The 24,293-nt window shown below is 39.2% G+C and overlaps 2 protein-coding genes across 2 annotated transcripts in view; both read left to right on the top strand.

Annotated features, from left to right (window-relative positions):
- LOC114557177 (exostosin-1a) overlaps positions 1-5,254 on the top strand; it is a 45,401-nt gene extending 40,147 nt beyond the window's left edge. Inside the window, exons 9-11 of the mRNA XM_028580535.1 lie at positions 77-237; positions 352-523; positions 1,965-5,254. Coding sequence (XP_028436336.1) covers positions 77-237; positions 352-523; positions 1,965-2,150 — 519 coding nt within the window. The 3' untranslated portion in view covers positions 2,151-5,254. The remainder of the gene's footprint in view (positions 1-76; positions 238-351; positions 524-1,964) is intronic.
- A 3,392-nt stretch (positions 5,255-8,646) lies between these two features.
- Positions 8,647-20,645, top strand: LOC114557597 (double-strand-break repair protein rad21 homolog A). Its single transcript, XM_028581147.1, has 14 exons — positions 8,647-8,802; positions 10,197-10,387; positions 11,049-11,178; positions 11,314-11,413; positions 11,540-11,646; positions 11,846-12,043; positions 12,175-12,300; positions 12,491-12,616; positions 15,484-15,707; positions 16,208-16,361; positions 16,543-16,688; positions 17,470-17,682; positions 17,941-18,024; positions 19,680-20,645. Exons 2-14 carry the CDS (start codon positions 10,244-10,246, stop codon positions 19,869-19,871), a joined length of 1,944 nt encoding a protein of 647 aa, XP_028436948.1. The 5' UTR covers positions 8,647-8,802; positions 10,197-10,243; the 3' UTR covers positions 19,872-20,645.
- Positions 20,646-24,293: the final 3,648 nt, after the last annotated feature.

Below are 24,293 nucleotides of genomic sequence, written 5' to 3'. Positions count from 1 at the left end.
CGTTTTTGACACAGTGTTGCTGGTTTCTTGGCCTCATGTCTTTCTGTCTCTTTGTTTCTCTCTGATCCCGGTCCAGGTGGACTTCGCCTTCACAGTGTGGCAGAGTTTCCCAGACCGCATTGTTGGTTACCCAGCCCGCAGTCACTTCTGGGACATCAACAAGGAGCGTTGGGGCTACACTTCCAAATGGACCAACGAATATTCCATGGTGCTGACTGGGGCTGCCATCTATCACAAGTACTGACCCGCTCCTAGCTGCTACTTTATTGTATTTAACTCCTCTTCACTGCAATTCTGTTTCCATTTAGTTCAATACTAAGACAGTTCACTCTCTTTTATGTTCGCCCTTAGATACTACCACTATTTGTACACCACCTACCTTCCAGCCAGCCTGAAGACCATGGTTGACCAGATGTCAAACTGCGAGGACATTCTGATGAATTTTCTGGTGTCCTCTGTGTCTAAACTACCACCCATCAAAGTCACCCAGAAGAAACAATACAAGGAGACCATGATGGGACAGGTGGGGCAGAATATTTATCCTGTATAACTACCGGTAGTTCATTTTATATCATGCCTGAAGGTAGAACATGCACTGTGTTAGGGATTATTGATGGCACCATTTCAAAGAGAAACAATTCAGTTACTCATTTCTTTCACGGCTCTCTGGGGGCACGCAATGGTTGCGCTACGTTTTAGTTTTCTTCTGTGATCATCACGTGTGCATAATCAGGTTTAGCGAAGGTCTTAATATTTAAAATGATTGTAGTCCCTATACACAATAAAAAGCCAAAGTAGTGGAAATGTCTCTACTTGAAGGTACATTTTGATTGCCTTTCTTTCACTGATTGTGGGGAAATGACTGCAAGCACACTCTTGAAGTGATGCGTGGAGTGCAACACCGGAAGGATGCAGATAGTCAGTTGCAATTTTAACACCTAGACTAGAAGAAGAAGCTATTCAAAAACATGAAAGGCATTCCTTACCCTACAGTCACATTAGCTACAAAAGACAGTGACACGCACTCGCTTGATGGGAGTTCCTGGGCGTGCCTAGCCTACTCCTGGTTGCTTGGCAAAAGTTACGGTGACGCTTCTGTATCGATAGTAGCATGCTGTTGCCTAGTATCTGCACGAGGTCTTACAAGTCACTTCAGAGGTATTGTCAAGTCAAGAGAACGATGTTTTTGGATTTAAAAGTATTTATTTCTTGATAGGGGTAACAAAATCTATGAGCTAAAATGCCAAACATATCCGATATATACAGAAATACGATGTCCTGAAGCGTTTCCGCCATCTTGAATGATTTTCTTCGACTCGAGCAACCAACGTACATATGTCACGCTGCCCTCACGCTGCCTTTACTCCGATAGGCAGTCACTTTGTCGCATCGCTCAGCATTTGCATAAAATAGACTTCTTGTCTATTTTGGCCCCGCCTTGCTCGTGGCAGCGACAAGCGATGAGCTTGCCGGCAAACAGCCACTCCCATTGAAAATGAATGGCAGCCTGCCGCTTTGTCGCTGTTTTTTGTAGCTAATGTGACTGAGGGGTTACTGTTAGGAGAGAACACTTCACTCGATTTTGAGGCGATATCCAGCGAGGTGTTTCTTCTCTTTCTGCAAATTCTGGTAGCTTCTTTTTTAAACATGCCAACACCTGCCTTTGAATTATAAAAGCCCACATTATAATTTTATTTTTCACAATGTTGCTCAGTATTGAACAGACAGAGACGCATGCTTTCCCTCATTATTGGCGAGGCCGATGGCCTTTAGACACACATTTGTAAATTCAAATTAAAAGGTGTTTTTTTTGCAATATGGCCTTCAATAAAAAAGAGAGACTGATGAATAATTACAATAGGCTCTGGAAGGTAATAATTATAGATAATTTGTGATGCATTATTTATTTTGTCTGTCTTCTGTATCTTTCCCTCTCCTCCTCCTAACACCCCCTCAACCCCCAGAGCTCCCGTGCGTCTCGCTGGGCTGACCCCGACCATTTTGCCCAGCGTCAGACCTGCATGAACAAGTTTGCCAGCTGGTTTGGCACCATGCCTCTGGTCCATTCTCAGATGAGGCTGGACCCAGTCCTGTTCAAAGACCAGGTGTCCATACTTCGGAAGAAGTACAGGGACATCGAGAGGCTATAACCCTCCAAAGCCCCCCCGCTCTCTGGACACAACAAAGACCGAGCGAGGGGGCGGACACACAGAGAAACGCAGAGCCTTTTCATGATTGCATGGCCGGATCGATGGAGAAGCAAATAGGATCGGGTACAGGGAGAGAGGAGGAAAAGGAAACTGGAACAGATGTGGAGGACACCACATTCATTGGTCTCCTCCGTGTCCATTTCTCTCGTCTACCCTTTCTCTTATGTGTATTGGGCGATTGCTGAGCACACAGGTCCCACTATACGGTATATACACACACATATGACTACCACCAACTGAAGGACACCTGAGGACTTTCAAACTGCTCCACTCAAGTGGTTAAAGTCATGGAGTTGGAAATCCTAGCTCGCTGCTTCTGTGTCCCAACAGTGGTTAACCACTCCCAACCTGTCTGTTCTGCTCTGTACACTCTGCACAGGTCCATGAAAGTTTTTGATGACAGAATAGTATTGATAATTATGACTATGAAGAGGATAACACTATTTTGGGATTGTGTGTAGGTATTTTATATATATACAGTGAATGAATGGCCAGCACTACTCTTATCTGTATTGTCTTAATTAAAAACCAATAGCAGGGTGGGTGAAGAGAGGAGTGACAACCCCTCGACCACAGAACTGAGTTCTGATTGTTGATCTGATATTCACAGTGCCTCATGTTTATCTAATGGCGTTGGGATCTTGGAGTCTGAGAAAAAGACATGGTGCAGAATGAGCACCTTGATCTAGCTGCTTTCTTTTTTTTTTTCATAATTTGCTTAATGATTGATGGGATAATGGATCTTGTAGTGAATTCTTCAGGTCAGCATTCAGATTTTTTCCTTGCTGAAGTATAATGAAAATGATTTGTATTCAATTGACAAACAAAATAATCGTGCCATTCTGAACACGTTCCTGGTAAAACTACAACAGTGTCGCACAACTAGCTAGAGTTTACTAAATTTGCTATGTGGGAATAGGTATCCACAGGAACTGAATAGACATGCAGACAACGTTCAATGGAATTCTCTATTTTCATATAAGCAAAAGTCTTGTTCATGTGTCTTTTTTTTTTTTTTTTTTTCTTCCATTTGTAAAGGCGTATATGACAAGTTACGATTGGTACTTGTATGCTGTCCCGAAGAACCATAGAAGATCACAAGAGTTGCCTTGGTTAAGGTAGTCAAGCAATGGTCTGTTTGAAACACAAACCCCTGTGAAATCTAGGGATCTTTTAGGCTTGGTTAGCAAAGGATATTTAAATATGGCTATTGTCTTTATGCCATAAACCCAATTTAATTTTGTCCAGTGACAAGTTTTGCAGAAGGCTGACTTGGCATGGGCTAACACTGCTTTCATCTAGGAGCATCATATAGTGTAGTGCTTGATGCTTACAGAGTCAGAGTTGGCATCATACTAAATTGACTACTGTATTTTCCCCACTTGTTTTGAACAAATATGACCAGATTGACAAGAATTTTCACCAAGCCTTTGTGACACTGTTAAATGGCGTAGGGAAAACATATGGAAATATGCGCTATGAAGTTAATTATCTCTCATTTGTGGTATTGCTTCAACATAAATACATGTAATTAGAAGCCTTTCAGTGTCCAGTATATGTGCAGAATGGCAATTTGTATCTCTGATAATCACAGATTTAATTCATGTCATTGATGATGTCATTCATCTCGGAGAGATATAGATTGGCAATGTGCTATTGTGCTCTGGCCAGATTCACAAGGCAACGTTTAAAACCAGGATGTTCAGGTATGTTCCATGAATTTAGTTTGATCAGTTTCTATATGCTAGTCTTCTTAATCTGAGACTTGCATCTCTTTTACTGTAAATCGGTACATTGAAAGTGTTTTTTTTTCTTCCAGATGGCTCACTAGGCTAATTTACTTGAACAATTTCTAAATGTTTGGTTTCATTAACAATCACAGCTTCATTTATTTTTCTGCCTCGATATGTCATATCAGGTTATCTGAAAATGTTAACAGAATTTGATGAATTTAGAATGTGCACGCGTGTTTTTAAATCACAGTGCATCTGTCTAAGAAGTATTCCTGTAAAGCCAGCAACTTTTCGTTAGAAATCTAACCACACCGGCCCTGACACCTCCTTTGGTAGCTTCAGCTTTATGTTTGAGGAAGATAAATTATCATTATGGGAAGGTTTTACTGTTCTGTACCCTTCACCACAGTATGTGCCAATAGATCATATATGTTTTTGCTTTTGTATTTTTTTTCATCTGATACATGGAATGTCATGCATTCACATTTATATTTGGTTAATTAAAAGCATGTCATCTCTATATAAGAAAGTAAAATGTGTAAGAAAGAGAGGGGGAGGGGAGAAAAGTGTGTGTGTGTGAGAGAAGGGGTACTGCATGGTATTTTTCACTTCTGAGAATGTGCTATCAGCTCAAGAGCAAATAAACAGTCCTATCAAGACAAGTGAAGACGGTCATAAACAGAATCACATTTCAGAAATGAACTTGGTGCAATATTTAAGATGACATTTTCTCTATCTTTTTCTCTTCTCCTTCATTATGTTGTTTCAGAGGGCAGGGGGTTATATATTTATGTGCCTTCAGAAGAAATACACGTATTAGTTTTTTTTTTTCTCATCTGCCTTGTGCAAAAAACAGGTCCATGTTTTCATTTCATAGTAGTTTTTTTTTTTTTTTTTATCTTTATCAATATTCACAGAATGACTCCCTAAATGATATTGTTTAACACTGGAATGCTACTAAGACTTATCACCACACATCTGATACTGACATTCCTGCCTTTTCTCTTGTAGGAACTTTTTTTTTTTTTTACGTACTGCCTTGTATTACTATATTTGCAAGGGGCCATTAGAGGGCCCCTTCTCCTGGTTGTCACAAGTATAGTAATACATGTAACACACAAATAATTCTCTCATACACAGTATTTATCAGACAGGATTGTGTCCCGGCTGAATCTCTGCCTGCTTCCTTCCCTCTCTTCCGTAACTGCAGACCTAATTTTATAGAGATTAAAATGGAAAGATAGAGGGGGAAAAAAAATCACGATTTTGTAAAATAAGTTTATAAAAAAAACAATAAAGAAAATGTTTGATATAAAATTACTGTCAGTGTGTTTTTTTTACTGACCGTTTACCATCATCCTTTTAAAAATGTTTTGCTGTGTCTGCCTTTCAAACAAATACTGAATCAAACTTCAGATGTTACAATTACATACTTAGAACCTACACTTTGCTGTAGTATACATACTCACTTTGTCATCCCTCTTCTTCTCTGACCTGCTGGCAACCCATCAGGCTTCCCAAAACATATTTTGCGTGTTGGGTTTATGCACTGCGCCCACTGAGGGAGAGCCAAACTAAATAATACCTTTAGCTTCCTCCTTGTGCGTGTGTGAACCTCATCCTATGCCAAGAAACTGCTGTGTTTACATAAATCTGTGTCAGGATGATCGGTTTAGACACGCTGCATAAATAACAGCATCTATCCAGGATGATCCCATGGTGCATGAGAGCTGCCAAATCTGCTGCACCGACAGCTACAGGAGAGATTGCTACCCCCAAAACACACGCACACGCACAGCGGACAGACACCAAACCGAGCAAAACTCTTAAAGCAAAAAGCTGTGCAGTATGGAACAGTGCCTAGTGCACATCATACATTATCTAGTGACACACCAAAAGGAAAACCATGTGGACAGTTACACCGAGACCACATCCACTCTGAATGCTCTGTGGACCAAATCAGGAAGAAAAAAAAACCCAAGAGATCCAGATGTGTAGATGCTTTGTTGCATGCAGTGAGAGGAAATAAGTGATTTTCGACAAAACCAAGAAGTGAAACTTTTACTGCACCAGTGGTGTCTATCCACTGCCAAAAATCTGCTTGTATGATTGAACGGTATGCTAATCCGTTTCTTAATCCTGCTGATGAGATGTGTATCTGCAGTTGAGATGGATCTCAGCATGCTTGCAGCCAGGGCTCTTCCCTACTGTTGGATTAAATACTTGTGACTCTATGCCAAATTTGACAAATGCCTTTCCCTATCTATCAGCTTTGCGTCAGATATTATTGCTGCATGTTGCACTTGGCCATATGAAAGAGAAATAAATAAACTAAAATAAAATCACTAATCATATCTAATAATATATACACCAATAAATTAGATATTTAATGAGACCTTGCAGTGACACTACAACAGAATGTCATAGAAAAGCAGCTATGTTACAGAAGAGTAGAAAGGGGATCCCTGTGGCGATTTAATTGAATATGTGTAAGATTAGGCACATTATGGCACTATTAGCCAAAAAATAATTCATTTCACAGGATTAGAGAAATCTAATTCTTCAATCAGTTTTTGCCTACATACAAATCTGTCAGCTTACATCTCCTCTGAGTGTGTTTGTGTGTACATACAAGAATGCTTCATAAAATCCAAAGCACAAGATGTTTTATTTCATACAGCTGTGCCCATAATAATGCACTTCTGTTTTGGTATGTAGAGATAATCAGATGAGGCTTTGTGACTCACACCTTTTACTTATATTAGCTCATGTAAAGTAAAGTATAGAAGTGGCTGGTCTCTCTAAGGCTGTTTAGATCTGTCTGTCACATGATAACAGCAGCCAGCAATTAGCTATCTGGATCAAATTATCTGGTTTAGCAGATGGCAGCCCAAAACTGTGTCACCATCTAGAAAAGGCTCTGCAGCATTGTGTTAAAATGTGGCATATACCCATTTCTGCGTATGCTGCACAAGACATTACATGGCTATAGAAAAATTGCTTTGTTTAATTTGATCATAAATCGGCCACTCCTCAAAAAGCTTCATCCAGTTTAATATTAAACAACATTTTAAATGCATTATTGTCTTTCTTACGTCTGTTAGCTTTCAATTCTGGAATCATGTTTAGCAATTTGGCCTGGATCAATAATTCATTCATCTCACAATGAGCCTGTTTTGTGAAATGATTAAATGTGAATGAGAACGATGATCTGATTGATTTTGGAGCATATTTGCACACATTGATATACATTTAGAGAACTACTTCTTCACTTAAACATGATAAATAGTTATTGCCAGTGTTATCATCCAGTGATTAGGATGCATTATCGCGCAGCTCAAGGGCCTTGTGAATTTACCTTGTTTTCCATCTGTACCGTCTCTGCAGATATCCAGCTATGCATGGGCTCATTTAATGTGACTTAAAATGATAAATTAATTCTCAAACCATGCTGATAATAAGAACTAAATTTAACATCAATATAATGATGTGTGAGCACTACCTCAGTTATCTACCAACCATCCCCATGTAGTGACATGGAGCCCTGCTGCTAGTAAATCATAAACATGCTCAACTGGCAGCAGTTCTACTGCAGCAGATGCTGTAGCCTATGAGGCAAATCCGCTTTACTGCATACCAATTTTGCAATTTGATTGTAGATGATTCGGTCTCTCTGTCAGGCATGCTCCTCATCTCTCTCATATCTAATATACTGTTTGGAAATTGTTTTTTTTGTAGTCGGCATGAATGTCCAGTTCCATACTGAGTACTCTGTTCAAAGGCATGAATTTGTTTGGTAGGTTGTGGTCATTTCAGTGTTTTCTCCCCATGTAAGTATTGTGTAGCCTATTTAAATTATCCCTTGATGAATTCACCCATTAAACATTAATTGAATTGGTCATTACTAGGCCTTTCTCACATCAAACATTTGACTTATTATAACAGAAATTAGGTGCAGGTGTACCTAATTAACTTTGATGATGGCTCTGTTCCATTTAAGTGTCCTGGTAAGCCATTAAGCCAGTAAGAGAGCATACACAACAGCAGGGCCCTGCAACTGAGACCCCTGCTATGACATGTCAAAATGTCTGCTGTGAACATAGACTGTTAATATTAATGGACAGAGCCTAATGATATACAGTCTATGGCTGTGAAAAAGGTGTATTAGGAGACCACAGTTTGTTTTAGACCACTCTGTTGATTTACCGGATGTGAGTCACAATGGGCCTGGGTCATAACCAGCGTTACAACATGGGATGTGTTGTTTTCAAAAGATTAGGGGCCAGATGGGACAGTTGGGGATGGGAACAGAGTAGGCAGACAATCATATCCACAAAAATTCAATACCAGGCATACAGCAGCCATTGAGTAGTGCAGTGGGAAGTGAACCATGACAAAAATTAAAGGAATATTACAACAACAACAACAACAACAATAATAACTACAACAACAACAACAATGTAATAATACTAATATTAATAAATACATTGGATTTATAATCATTTGCATGCGTATTTTGTGACACACTATTTTCATAATCTTATTTATTGATGTATTAGTCAAGCGCCTGTCTCATGGGAAGCACTAGCGCCCTTTATATAGATATATCTATATAAAGGGCGCTAGGAAGCACTGTACCACAGCGCCCCCTATCTCTGCATGGTGCTCACAGCGGGCCTCAGCAGACTCCTCCTCCGCCATTTTTGACTGTAAACATCCTGCCGATTTTAAAAGGACAGCGGTGAGCGGGAGGAAGGCGACTGGCGCCATCTTGGCTGTTTTAATGAGTACAACAGGGGAGGATTCGCTGGGAGAAATAACATAATTTTTGGAATTTCACTGTAAAAGGGGTACTGTCGGTAAGTGTGTTTGCAGCAGAAATATTTGCTCGTGGTTTGGTGTGTTCTACGAGACGAAATAAGGATGCACGTTTGTGTGGGCTTTCTGCGGCCTACACTGTACAAGGAGTCGTTAGCCACCAGCTAACGACACAGTTGTGCTGATAGAGGGAAACAAGTATGAGTAGCTAGGTTTGGATGGGCGCCTCGTTCCGGTGCGCTTCACTTTCTTTTCATGGGCGAATTGTATTTTAGACGGCCGTTTTACAAAAGCTATACTTTTACTTCAAGGAACTGAAATCTGTACAAATCTGTTTAATTGCTGCTTCTGTAACGTTAGTAAGCTAGCGGCTAAGTTAGTTCATCCCACTTGATGGCGCCGACTATTTACTGGCGTTGACCAACCCCTTGGCGCTCTTAACGTATTACACCGTATTAAGTGCCTACTTAATCACGCACATTTTCTTTTTGACCAACTAGTGTTTTTGTGCAATTTAACAATGCAAGAGTCATTGAAGTAGAGTAACTTACGGGAAAAGTGTCTGTTAGGCTGACATGTGCATTTCCAGTGTTTGCCTCCCTGACTGGGAAATAGGCGGAACTTCAATGAAGCGCTTGTTTTGATTAACATATATATTTTTTTCTAAATATCGTGCCCTGCTTTTTTTAATTTATTTTTTACTTGCAATGTGCCACAGTTAACGTTGTCGTTAACGTAATCAAATTAAGCTTAGCAAGAAACAAAAGAAGTGCTTCGAGGGAGTTTGATCGTTCCTTCGAGAGACAACAGAACAGACACCCCCCCCCTTGTCAAATAATTAGCAGGAAAATAGTTACTAAAACCCAACCGTTAGCTGATATAACGTTGGCTAAAACCAATCCGCGCTCCGTGGGGATTTGGTTTAACGTTTCTTATCTTTGCAGTATCGTTGCCTAACTTGCTAAGAAGATGAAAAAGATCCCTGACTTCCCATAGATAGCGATCAGTAATTTTTCAAAAACCAGTTAACGTTATAGATAACGTGATGACAGCCTGGTTATTCTGACGTGTTGGACCGGCAGGATTGCTTATAACTGCCCCCTGGCATTTTTGAGCACGATATTCAGTAAAGATTGATGTCTGTTATTTTTCAGAACTTTAATGAAAACGTCCAACTGTTCGTAATTACTACGCATTGATTCTGTGCAGCAGTCAAGTTACATTTTCTGCCCCATACTCCTTTTCACGAGCTGTCGGAGATATCGAGGGTATTATTACTGAAGTTGGCTGAAAACATTGTTTCTCAAACTCTTCTTTAAGGGATTGTACTGTGCTGCCTGTCTGTGTCTTGCATTTTGGTACTTTTTTTCTTTTGTCCTGACCTTTTTTAGAATAACTTTTACCTCTACTTAACCTAATCGATGATGTTTTGCAGGTGGACCATACAGCAGTGTGATTGTGTGAGCCAGGGGAACCAGGGCAATGTTCTACGCCCACTTTGTCCTCAGCAAGCGTGGGCCGCTGGCCAAGATCTGGCTAGCGGCCCATTGGGACAAGAAGCTGACCAAGGCCCATGTGTTTGAATGCAACTTGGAGAGCAGTGTGGAGAGCATCATCTCACCCAAGGTAACAAGACAAAAGTGCAGCCTCTGCATTCTGGTGGTCGTGATGCAGGCTTTGTGTTTACTGTACAGATTTGATTTGCACAGATCCTGAGTTGTTTCAAAGCTTTGTTCTGCTTTTATTGTTGATTCCCAATAATTATGAGCACTACTATTGAAAATGTTTACTACCGAAGAAGAAGAAATGGAAACTCATTATAGGGGTGACAGTAGCGCAGTCCGTAGGGAGTTGGGTATGCACTGCCAAGGTGCTCTTGAGCAAGGCACCAAACCCCCAACTGCTCAGGGTGCCTGTCCATCGACAGCTGCAGCCCCCTCACTGACATCTCTCCATTAGTGCATGTATAGGTACTGAGCATGTGTGTGTGTTTCAGGCCTGTGTGTAATGTGTATTCTAAAGGAGTGAAAACATTGTAATTTCCCTCGCGGGATTAATAAAGTATAAATTATTATTATTATTATAGCGGAGTAAGTACTTGCAGCTTTCACAGTTTAACAAAAGTGTTTTGCTTTATTTGAAACAACAAAGTGTAGTTCCTTCACAAAGTGTCTTTGCTGTACAATGTTTACTGATGTTACAATTCAGTCTTGTTTTTACAAGAAAAATGTAACATGACATTGTTTGTTCTGTGTTGTTTTTTTTTGCCGTGCCTTTTTTCTCTTAGGTGAAGATGGCATTGCGTACATCAGGCCACCTGCTCCTCGGGGTGGTGAGAATCTACCACAGGAAGGCCAAGTACCTGCTTGCTGACTGTAATGAAGCCTTCATCAAGATCAAAATGGCTTTTAGGCCAGGTAAGGAACATTAACATCTTTCTGAATATGTGATCAGTTTTCCCAAAAAAAAAAAGTTATTCAAACTTGGTCTTTGTAGGATTGTTGAGAACATTTGTGTGTTATGACATCATTACTGCTTGTATCTATATTCAGGTGTGGTGGATCTACCTGAGGAAAATAGAGAGGCAGCCTACAATGCCATCACCTTACCCGAGGAGTTCCATGACTTTGACCAGCCACTTCCTGATCTGGAGTAAGTACTACATTTACTGCTCTCATTTCATCCCCTCGTTTTAATTTTATTTTTTTTGTGAGTTTGTCATGTACTCATCCTTAATGTCTTGTTTGTTTTTTTTTTTTTTCCTTCTTCTTCAAACAGTGACATAGATGTGGCCCAACAGTTCACCCTGAACCAGAGCAGAGTAGAAGAGATCACCATGAGGGAAGATGTTGGCAATCTCAGCCTGCTGCAGGACAATGACTTTGGTAGGAAACTACATATACTAACATGTACACTGGTACCACCCGCTACATATGTATGAGTGGATAAATGTAATTGTAAATTTCAACATTATCGTATCATATTGCAGAATAATTTTAAATGGTATATATTTTAGAGATAGCATTTCATTGTCAGAATAATAGAAATGTTGGGTTGACCAAAGACTTACCCTGTACTCTTCAGCTGACTTTGGTATGGATGACCGGGAGATGATGCGTGATGCCAGCACATTTGAGGAGGATATCATGCACGGTGCCACAGCCTCTAACCTTTTGCTCGAGGCTGAGCCTGGCCCAGCCAATCTCCCAGACAAGTCCAACCACATGGAGTATGATGACTTTGGGGACGGTTCAATGGGCAACAGTGATGGGGGAATGCTGGGTGAGCTGTTCTGTCCTATGTTGTTTTTTTTGTTTATCTTAGCATTAGCAATATAGAGGTACTGTTGAAGTTGTTCTACAAGATATGTGTGAGTAAGCAATAACTTTATCACCCTATATTTTATTTCCCAGTTGATAAGCTACTGAGCTCTGAAGATGGAGGAGGTATTTTTGATGACCCTCCAGCCATCACAGAAAGTGTCATGATGCCTCGAGATCCTGGCGACGATGAGGATGACTTTGACAACCTCCAGTCACGTAAGTAAAGTTTGTTTACCTTAATGCAAAGCCTATGAAACAGGAAATTCAGATTTTTCTTGTACATTGTCTCCATTCATCTCTAATAGTGTTGCTACGTTTCTATAAAGTGCATTTACCTTGACTTGTGTCACGTTGTGTTATTACTTGTCTGTTTATGGGAGAGTTACAATGACATGTTTGTGTGTAGCGGGTCCAGACAGCCCAGACTCTGGCCCAGCAGAGCCACTGCCAGCAATGGCTGACCAGACAGAACAGACCACTCTGGTTCACAATGAGGAGGAGGCCTTTGCCTTGGAGCCCATTGACATCACTGGTAAGACACTCCCTCACCTTTCTGTCGAGATGACTGTATTTTCAAAATTCTTTCTATTTTTGTATAAAATTCTAAGAATGAATTCTTTTTTAGCATTTTTTGCAGGAAGTCTTTTCAGAGTATCCATTCTCTAAATGCTTCACCATAGGAAGGCACTCATAGGAAATAGTGCCTTCACACATTTCTCTGCATATTGAATGCTAATGACTAAGATTGGCTGATTAGACAATAAATCTACACTGTGAGATGATTGGGGAGATTTTGCTATATCTTTCCAAGGTAGCTATGAACATTTTAATATTTAATGCTGATGGATCAACGTCAATAGTAACGTTACCTAAGTGAAAACATTGTGTACTTCCTTTTTAGCAACATGTTTGATTTATTTGCAATCGTTTCTCAAAAGCATCACGTCTTACAATTACATTCCAGGATATAATGTTTGTGTGCCTTATCTGTCCTTTCTCACAGAAGAGTTTTAAGATCAGAATAAAATCTGTTTTATCCTAATGGTACTACCGCGAGTCTGTTCTTTACAGATATCACACATAGCTAACAAACAATTCCAGATACATAACCCTTACCTCCAAAAAATCCAGCAAATAGACAGTACCCTAGGATACCGTTACCTGAAACGGGTGATTTAACGTCACCGCTCATTTTACACACAGTTTAGCAACAAAACAAAATGCTGAGGGAACAGAACTACATTTTAGGGATGCACCAAATATTCGACCACCGAAAATTTTCAGCCAAAAATGGCCCAAAAGGGCATTTTCCGTTTTCGGACGAAATTCTTTTATCACCGAAACAATGCAGCCGAAATGTTGTGATGACGCAAACCAAAACCGCGACCTGCACGTGTGTCAGTACCCGTTCCACCTGCAAAGGGTCTCCTAAGCAAAGAGGTTGAGACGGACCACGGAGTGAAAAAAATGAAAAGTACGCTCTTAGAGTCAGCACACGTTTCAGTGAGATCTATTCGGATCCTCTGCACTTCATCGCCACTGTACTTGATCCGCGTTATAAAGACCATTACTTGGATGCAGAAGTAAAGCAGGGCGCACGAGAAATGATCCAGGCCGCGATGGATGCGGAGAACCCGCGTTGAGACGGAGTGCGCACGGAGCAGTGCCCAGCGCAGGAGATCAGAGCGCAGAAATAAAGACTTGTCTCTCTGCACCAGATGAGGGGCATGCACCCTCGTTGTCTTGTTCAGTGAAATTCAAAGAAAGTGCCTCTAATAATAATATAATAGGTAAGCTATTCTGTTCTTAGGCTACTATATACTGTATGTGACTATCAGATTGTAGCCATATTTCTGCAAGATATTTTTTTTATTAAACTTTAATATTAATTTATACAATTGCAATGCCTTGATTTTAGTAAAGTTAGTACACAGTCATAGCCATAAATGCAATGGTACTAATAATTGGCATAATTTGTTTTGGGTTTCGGTCTTGGTTTCCTCTTTCGGTTTCGGCCAAGAATTTTCATTTTGGTGCATCCCTACTACATTTATAAAAAAAAAAAAAAAAAAAAAAAAAGCGGGAAGTCAGATGGACCGCGGCGTTTTTTAACATTAGCTTCTTGTCTCATCTGGGGTCTGATAAACCGTAAATTCGTCCACAATGCTGTTTTCCAACATACTGTAGCTGACATATTTCACGGGGCCCGCGTGAGTGCGGTTTTCATGTCGAGGCTTTCATTGCTGTTTGTCACTCTGACTGAGAAACTCAGCTTAAAGTATTCCGGCACCTTGCCGTATCTCCGGCACCTTGCCGGATCTCCGGCGTGCGGCCGTGAAGGGGGGGGGGACAATAACTTGCATGCGGTTTAATATTTTCGAGTCAATTGACTTCACATACCAATCATATAACTAACTAACTAACGCAGGGCCTGGTGCCGGATTTCTGGCACATGAATATTTTAGAAAAATAAAAAAATTAAAAAGTCCACATGGGATTTGTTTTTGATGTGCTGGGTTTAACCAATCATCGAACCTCGAACTTCCACCTACCAATGAAACGAGTTCTAGCCAATCAGATGCAAAGTAGGGCGGGTCTTTGCCGAAAAGCAAGAGTGCGGTGTGGTCTCCATGGTAACGCGGCTAAAAAAAAATCGAGGCAAAGTTTATCAAACTTGGAGCATGTAGATACAGCTTTAGTTGAGAAAACAAATGGCGCTGGGCATGAATGGAGGACAAGGAAAAGGGTGGAGACCATAGACAGTAATAGTGGAGACGGGAAGTCGTTTAGCACTTGGTGCCTCATTTTTGAGGGAGCCGGGTGCTTCTGCAGCGTATGTTCAAGGAAGATACTGTACTTTAATAAAGTCCCCCCTTTAAAAGCCCTGGAAACTGCTTTACTCACTACTGTTGATTTGGTTGCTATGACTTTGTGCGTGATGACGTCCCGTCACTGTTCCAGTTGCTCACCATCAAAGGGGAGAGCGAGCGGATGACCGTCTGCTTGAGTTCAGTAGAGCAGACGGCTCCGCAGTCGTGTAATTACAACTTTATGACTTTTCATAAAAATGGCTGAAGGAGCGGCGCTGCTGCTAAATGTATTAAGCGGAAACTAGGGCTGCAACAACGTTGTGTCGCGCAACTATTAGTCAACCTAGTCGCGGAGATAAAAAAAAAATTGAGTTGAGCGCAGAGAGGAGCAGCGCGGAGCGAAAGAAAAGGAAAAAAGAGCAGAGCGGGGGTAGAGGAAATACGAAGAGATTTAATCGAAAAAATAATCGACAGATTAATCAATTATTAAAATAATCGTTAGTTGCAGCCCTAGCGGAAACCCTGTTAATGACGATGGAGAAATTACAGTGAAGCAGTCATGAAGCATTTATTTTCTTCCTGTCTCCAGTGAAAGAGACCAAGGCAAAGCGTAAGAGGAAGCTGATTGTGGACAGTGTAAAGGAGCTGGACAGTAAGACCATCAGGGCCCAGTTGTCTGACTACTCGGACATTGTCACCACCCTGGACCTCGCCCCTCCCACCAAGAAGCTTATGATGTGGAAGGAGACTGGAGGAGTGGAGAAGCTTTTCTCTCTGCCTGCTCAGTCGCTCTGGAACACCAGGCTGCTCAAGGTGAGAAAAGCTTGTTAGAAATATGTACACATGTCCACTCCTAACTATTTGAGGACTGCCGACACAGAAATCCCTGACAAGCAGTATTACCACTTGGGGAACAATAATAAGCAAGCCACACCGGTGGTCTGGTTCTCCAAGTAGGTCGACTCGGGCACTTTTTAATGGAAGAGAAGAGAGTAGACTTTATAATATCTTTCATTGACAGTCTGTTTGGGTTGTGGGATTTAAAATGAAAAAATTGAAGCAACAGAAGGTGGAGGACGTGATTGGTTTTGTCTGTCTCTCTTCTCTCTCCTCTCACACCCACACATTACCCCTCCAGAATGCTGAATGGAAAACGTGTAGATGCATAATTTAGTAGACTACTTTTCCTTTTGTCTAGCATCAATCCTCCCTGTTCCCGGTTATTGTACTACTGACTTGGAATATAGTTGGTAATTTGTTTTAATAAAATGTCCCTTCAAGTTTAACGGTCTAAATAAATCTCCTGATGTCAGATGTTCACACGCTGCCTGACACCCCTGGTACCAGACGAGCTGAGGAAGAGGAGAAAGGGCGGCGAAGCAGACAGTCTGGATGAGTTCCTCAAAGAGCTGGAGAACCCAGAGGTGCCTAGAGAGGAGGTCATGAGTCAGAACAGAGATGTTATTGGTAAGTCATGCAGGAAGAGATGAGCAGTCATAGCCCACTGCAGACATGTCATGAGTTGTGTGATCGGGAAAGAGACTTGAAGCAGAAAATCTGACCAACACTATCAGTTACTGAATAAGGCTATGTTCACTTTCATATTTCTTTTTTACATTTTATGAATTCTTTCTTATCCACCACACAGACCAAACTATCATGGAGGAGCCCAGTATGCTGGCAGCCTCTGCAATGGAGGGCAGTAGGACGACCCTGGATGAAACAGTCATGCCTCCTCCATCAACCCCTCGAGGTGTCAAACGCAAGACCCTCGACAAAGAGGGCACCCTTCCTGTGAGTACTTCACATCTACATTTTATTTTTTCTCTGTCAAGACACTGGAATTGAGGTTGCATACATTTTCCTCAGCACTTTATGTGGAGGCGGCAAAATGTAGAAAAGTGATTTATGGTTTAAATGCCTACTGGTAGTTGCTTTCGGTGTTTTAAACAGTAGCGCCATAATTCATGACAAAATGGTTCACATTTGTTAAACCACTTGCTGGTCTAAAGTAGGGCTGGGCAATATGGACAAAATCAAATATCACGATATTTTTGACCAAATACCTCGATATCCAATACCACAACGATATTGTAGTGTTGACTATTGGTGCTATCACAATATATTCACACAATGAGATTTTAGATAAATAATCATCAGTAATGTGGATATGACTTAGTGGGTATAGGCAAAAAATAGAACCGCTACAACAGTCTGGTAAGTTCAGAAAATGGCATAACTTTACTGTAATGCAGCCTTTAAAACCTGGAAAAGACAACACTTATGTCATATTACGATATCCAAAATCTAAGACGATATCTAGTCCCATATCACGATATCTATATAATATTGATATTGCCCAGCTCTAGTCTAGAGCAGATTTGATGATTTTTAAAAATCCAATCTGGTCACATTGCTCTTATGTTATCTAATGACTTTTTTATTTATTTATTTATTTATTTATTTTGTTAAATGCTGAAGCAGTAAACTTTGGAAATGCTCAACAATCAAATGGGAGAAACGGGAAACTTAGTTAGTGTCCTAACTTGGGTGCCCCCGACTTTCCCTGTTTCAGATGGCTCCCTTGGAGCAGCAGCAGCAGCAGCAGCAGCAGCAGCAGCAGCAGCAGCAGGTGGCTGACCGCTCGGTCTTGTCTCAGAGGTTAGACATGCATCAGGTGGATCTTCCCCCAGAGGAGAGCAGCCTCAGCCTCACCCAGCTTGTCCCCGAGCTTGACCTGCTTGGTGAAAAGGGCAAAGACAAGAAGGATGATAGCGATGAAGAGGAGGTGAGGGGGAAAATGACTGCTTTCTCTGATACACAGTAGTTTGTAGTAGCCATTTGATAGCCGTGTGCATTTAGTTTAAAAACTGCCTATAGTGCAATCGGAGAAATCCCTAACGCGTAAGTAAAACAAGAGGACAAAAAGCAATTGCAAACTTCAGCAGATTCTAGAAAATGCCTTTCTGTAGAGACAAGCTTTCATTTGATTGTACGTGTGTCTGGGCCGGTTGATGCTGATGACTGTGTTGTCTCTGGTCCTCAGGATGAGGAAGGTCAGGGTGGAGACCAGGATCAGGAGGAGAAGAGATGGAACAAGAGAACCCAGCAGATGCTCCATGGCCTCCAGGTACAAAACAAGCTATTACTTGTCAGAAGTTTTTATAGGATTTGTCTAATAAAATCAGATATGTGTGCAGATTTAATTTTGCTTTCAGAGATTTAAACACTAGATTTGTTTATCTGCCATGTATAAGGGGTGGAAGTAACAAATGAACTGATAAAAATGGAGATGAAAACGCATGGAAATTGAAACGCGTGGCCGGGTTAGCTCAGTTGGTAGAGCAGGCGCACATATGAGGAGGTGTATACCTCGACGCAGAAGGTCCAGCGTTTGAGTCTGACCTGAGATGATTTCCTGCATGTCATCACCCTCTCTCTCCCCTTTCATATCTATCTGTTCTTTCCATTAAAGGCTGAAATGCCCCAAAACAATCTTAAGAAAAAAAATGCATGCAAATAATAAAAAAAAACAATAATAATTAATTTAAAGCCGAATTGATTAAACCAGTCGTGATATGAGTACAGAGCCGTGTTTCATCAATTTTCCTGTCTTTTTTTGTTCATCATTCGCAACACAAAATTGCCATTTATCATAAAATGATAGTGGCCTCAAGGGTGGAAGTAACAAAGTAATTGAAAATGTGAATTGAAAAATGGAGTGAAAACTTGTATAAAGTGATTTGATAAACTTGATTGACATTTTATTTTAAACGGTGTTGCCAGGATAATCAACTGGGCTGTGTGACTGTCCACCATTCATCATTCACACAATTTTTGTTACTCCCACTTAAATATTAATCAAAAACCGCAGTCAGGAGCACATCTCTGGTTGGGCTGTAGCAACTCAAATTCAGCCAGCAGCTAGTCTCTCATAGCCAGATGTATCTCCACAGCGGCCTGTCGGTGCTGGAGTAGTCTATATCCACAACATTCCACTTCCGGGATTGCTCCGGTGCCGGCGGAAATTCCGCCGGATGTCAGTTACCTTTTCTTTTCTCTGTGTTGGGATTTTAAACTCCAGTCGATTTTACAGTATGAGGACTATGGTTAACTGCTCCTCAGATCTCTGCAGGGTAAATCCAGACAGCTAGCTAGGCTATCTGTCCAATCTGACTTTTCTTTTGCAAGACTAAAACAACTTTTGAGTAACAATGTTCCACCAAAAAAAAGTTCCTTCCCGAGGCTATTTTAAAGCGCCACTGTGGCTCCGTCCGGCACTTAGCACCGCCCAAGACGATTGGGATTGGTTTAAAGAAATGCCAATAAACCAGAGCATGTTTTTCTCCTATCCCAAATGCTGTGTGGACTAGCCAGACCCTACTCTGCAGCTCTGTTAAGGTCTGGCAACGCAAGACTAGTGCTGGAGAAAGCTGCAGAAACGATAACTGAGAGGATAAATGTTGGTTTGGTGTTGTGAATGTAGACAGTAACCCAGCCCAGTTGATAATCAGAGCAACACTGTTTAAATAACAAAAATTAAAATGTATTTGCATGCAAATTTCACGCAAAATTTTCATCCCCTCCATTTTTACCAGTTAATTTTTGATTCCTCCACTCTCATAACCATGTGCAAAATAGTTTTTTAATGTAAAAGTTAAAATCCGAAAAGCACAGTCTTTGGGAACCCAGCATCCTGGCCTAGTATTGTTTTCCTCTCCTCTTCCATGTTAACGTGTTGACTTTACATGAACTTAAACTGACACTGTGCTTCTGTCCCCAAAGCGCGTCATGGCTAAGACTGGTGCGGACTCAGTTAGCTTGCTTGAATTGTGCCGGAACAACAACAAGAAGCAGGCAGCTGCCAAGTTTTACAGTTTCCTCGTCCTCAAGAAGCAGCAAGCCATCGAGGTCACCCAGACTGAGCCCTACAGCGACATCATTGCCACCGCTGGACCAAGATTCCACCTTATTTAGACATTGGAAGAACAGACAAACACTCTGCTTGCAACAGACATACTTTTTAAATTACTCAACTTTTTTGCCTTTTTATTTTGTGTTTTCCTGTTCCATTTTCTCTGGGGAAGGGGAGGGAGTAGTGGGGAACGGGTTGGAATTTTAAAAAAAACAAAACACGATTTTACTGTACTACAGATGGAATCATGCAGTATTCAATTGGTTGAAATGGAGTGAGGAAGAATGTCTAACAAGTATATTTATAAATCAACCTTTTTTTCAGTCACCAATTTGTAAGCTTTTCTTTATTTTGTCTTGTAAGTTAAATTTCCATTGTCTGCTTATTCCATAAGTTTTGTACCATTGCCCCTCACAACGTAATTATTGCAGATTTTAGATAAAGAGCCCTGTATTTTCACATGGAATCCTGTATTGACTCTGTACATTTTCTGGAAAGGTACTGTTTTATTGCTCAGAAGTGTAACCTCTCCCGTATTCTCCTCGTTGCACTTGTTCTTTCATGATAAACAAAACGATTAGTCTGTCAAATTATTGGTGAATCTTACCTGGCATTAAATATCATGTTTCAGATGTATAATTCAGGCCGTTTATCAATTAAGTTTTATGTAATATTTTTTTTTTTTTTTACATTTGCTTATTCAACTTTTTGCATTATGTAACTAGGTAATGTTCTTGTTTCAGTTAAGTTCAGTATCCCACCTTTTTAGTCTTCGGGTAACCTCTAGTTGTGATACATCTGTAAAGATTTGAAATAAAGTGTTTTAAGTACTTGGATTTTTTTTGTTTTTTTTGTTTATGGTTTATATAGCTTTTAAATTCACCTTTTTTACTTAATGACAGATCTGTAGTTTAAAGCCAGTCACCTTTTCATTGCAGGTCTTGCGGAAGAGGATTAGGGCCACGTGCAAAATTCATTTGGCTACGTTCACACCGCAAGTCTTAATGCTTAATTTTGGATTTTTTGCTCAGATCTGATTTATTTTACTTTTCTTTTTGTTGTGGCTGTTCACATACCTTTTTAAAATGTGGCCTATATGAGATTCCAGTGTGAACTGTTTGCGGTTTCAAACTGAACCGCATGCGCAAAAGAACAATAACAATGACATCAGATGCAGCACGCTGTTGTACTAAAGTTATGGAGGAAGTAAGCATTTTTGCTTGCATTTCAAAAAATTTTGTGTAATTGCAGCCGTAACATTAATGAGCAGGTGCTGAGAAAAATGAAGAGGAAAGAGAGCCAAATTGGATATTAATTTGGGTGAGGCTATTTGCACCCCTGGTACAATTAGCAGTGTATGGTATTTGTACCCTGGTGTAATTAGAAGTGCTTGCCGGTGCACACAGTACCCCGTCTGGTACAAATATCAATGTATGCTATTTGCACCCCTGTGCATTTACAGTACCTTGGCATATATTTACACACAGTTATCCATACTACTCATGTATTACACCTTTTTGGGATATTATCGCCCTGACATTCTTACCATAATCAATCCCACTCCTCTTGCCTAAACCTAACCAACCCAACCAGAGCAGGCATATTCATGAGTCTTCCCCTACCACCCTGCAAAAAAAAATTATCCAATCCAAATTTTAAAAAATAACATCACCACGCAGGGAAATCGAACTCCAAACTCCCATACCAAAGGTAAACGTACTAACCACTCACCAAGCAGTTCTTTCAGGATAATGAACAACTGTTTACCACTTGGTTTCTTCAAGCCTCGGTTGCTAGGTAACCATACTGTATACAAAAAAATAGGTACTAACTAACAAACCAACGGTTGTATGCTTTCACTGAAGACAGAAAGCGCAACTGTAGTATCCATTTTCTGCTAGAAATTCAATTGTTATAAACTTTAGAGACAAAACTTCCCTAATATGCCATTTTCTGCGGCCATGGAAGATGAACGTCCGCCATGATTTCGGTGCACGCGAGCGACGTTTTTTTGTTGTTACGTCACAGGGTGTAAATAGCTCAGCTGTGTGGCCGAGGCTATTCGTACCGGGGGCGATATTACGAATCCCACTATGGCCACGCCAAGACCCGCCCTTCAATAGCATTCACACACTACTATTGGTCAGGCGTCCATGCTTACATGTACAGGTCCTATCGCCTGACCAATCCCCTAACCCTAACCTTAAACTCTTGAGGTGAAATGCCTAACCCAAACCAATCAAGCTGCTTCGTAGGGTGGGTCTTGGCGTGGTCATAGTAAGATTCGTAATTTTGCTACCGGGGTGCAAATAGACAGACAGTATTAATTTTACTGTCTGTGTCTAGGGCTAACTCCATTGACATATATATATACATACATATATATATATACATATACATACATATATATATATATACATATATATATATATATATATATATATATATATATATATATATATATATATATATATATATATATATATATATATATATATATATATATATATATATATATATATATATATATATACATATATATATATATATATATATATATATATATATATATACATATACATATATATATATATATATATATATATATATATATATATATATATATATATATATATATATATATATATATATATATATATATATATATATATATACATATATATATATATATATATATATATATATACATATATATATACATATATATATACATATATATATATATACATATATATATATATATATATATATATATATATATATATATATATATATATATATATATATATATATATATATATATATATATATATATATATATATATATATATATATATATATATATATATATATATATATATATATATATATATATATATATATATATATATATATATATATATATATATATATATATATATATATATATATATATATATATATATATATATATATATATATATATATATATATATATATATATATATATATATATATATATATATATATATATATATATATATATATATATATATATATATATATATATATATATATATATATATATATATATATATATATATATATATATATATATATATATATATATATATATATATAAGGCTAACTCCCGCCGGCGCAGCCATACAGGTCTTATTGTTATGAGGCCAACATTGGTAATAATGGAGGTTAAGGTGGTATTTGTGGTTCTGATTGCACAGTAGTTCGGAAAAAGGCCTCAAGCCCATCTTGCAGTTGTACAAAGAATTGCCAGTATTTATAGAAAACACTTGTTATATGTTTTTCTGTGGTGGTGGTGTTGGTGGTGATAGTAGAAGTGGAGTTTTACCATTAATTCAGTAGGAGCCCAGTGAGGGAATTGTCTTTATTTTGTATCTTTAAATGTGTTTGTTGTGGTTCGTTTTGACTAGGCAAAACTGAATTACAGATATCTGCAATGAAGTCATTGGAAACGACATTCAACTCGTCACACATCTGAAATGACAATTGCGGATATCTGTAATTCAGTTTTGACTAGACAGAATGAAAATTAAAGATATCTCAAACGTCATTGTGACTAGTGCAAATTATTGTGCATGACGTTGCTCTATTTTAGATATCAATCAGTGCTAATTACAAGTTAACAGGTGCTCCGCCTAGAGGGATGCGGGCCTAATTTGCATACAGGTATCTGCAACGTCATTTCGCCTAGTCAATACTCAAATTCTAGATATCTGTAATTACATTTTGACTAGGCAGAATGAAAGTTACAGATATCTCAAATCAAAATTAATTTCAAGATATCTATAACTTGATAATAGATATCTACAATTAAATTATGACTATCCCTAACTGCAGTTTCTGCAACGTCATTTCGCCTAGTCAATACTCAAATTCTAGATATCTGTAATTACATTTTGACTAGGCAGAATGAAAGTTACAGATATCTCAAATCAAAATTAATTTCAAGATATCTATAACTTGATAATAGATATCTACAATTAAATTATGACTTTCCCTAACTGCAGTTTGAGATATCTACAACTCCATTTTGACTAGTCATAACTCCAGTTACAGATATCTACAACGTTGTTTCACCTAGTCAAAACTTAATTTAAGATATCTCAAAATGAAGATGTAGATATCTTGAATTGAGGTGAATTAAAGATATCTTGAACTGGAGTTATGACTAGTCAGAATCAAATTGTAGATATCTCAAACTGGCATTACAGATATCTACAATTCAGTTGCAGATATCCGTAATTCACATAGAGAATATCCGCAACTGAATTGTAGATATCTGTAATGATAAAACCCATACAAATGAATGTCAAAAGTGACGTCATTTGTCCTAGGAAGAGTCTCTGGCCTCATTCACCAACCGTTCTTACGAAGAAATGTGTTCTTAAACCCTTCTTACGCACTTCTTTACGAATATTCTGGCATTCACTAAAATTTTCTTA

Source organism: Perca flavescens, chromosome 6 (genome assembly GCF_004354835.1).
Source record: "Perca flavescens isolate YP-PL-M2 chromosome 6, PFLA_1.0, whole genome shotgun sequence".
In the NCBI taxonomy this organism is placed as follows: domain Eukaryota; kingdom Metazoa; phylum Chordata; class Actinopteri; order Perciformes; family Percidae; genus Perca; species Perca flavescens.
Note: the sequence above shows the minus strand (reverse complement) of the source record. Positions and strands in the feature narration are given on the sequence as shown.

What these genes read in the sequence shown, in the direction of transcription:
- LOC114557597 (XM_028581147.1), top strand. Translation starts at nt 10,244, where the DNA reads ATGTTCTACGCCCACTTTGTCCTCAGCAAGCGTGGGCCGCTGGCCAAG. An exon ending in CAGTGATGGGGGAATGCTGG is followed by an intron (nt 12,044 to 12,174) that starts GTGAGCTGTTCT and finishes TTTATTTCCCAG; the next exon opens with TTGATAAGCTACTGAGCTCT. An exon ending in TCAGAACAGAGATGTTATTG is followed by an intron (nt 16,362 to 16,542) that starts GTAAGTCATGCA and finishes TCCACCACACAG; the next exon opens with ACCAAACTATCATGGAGGAG.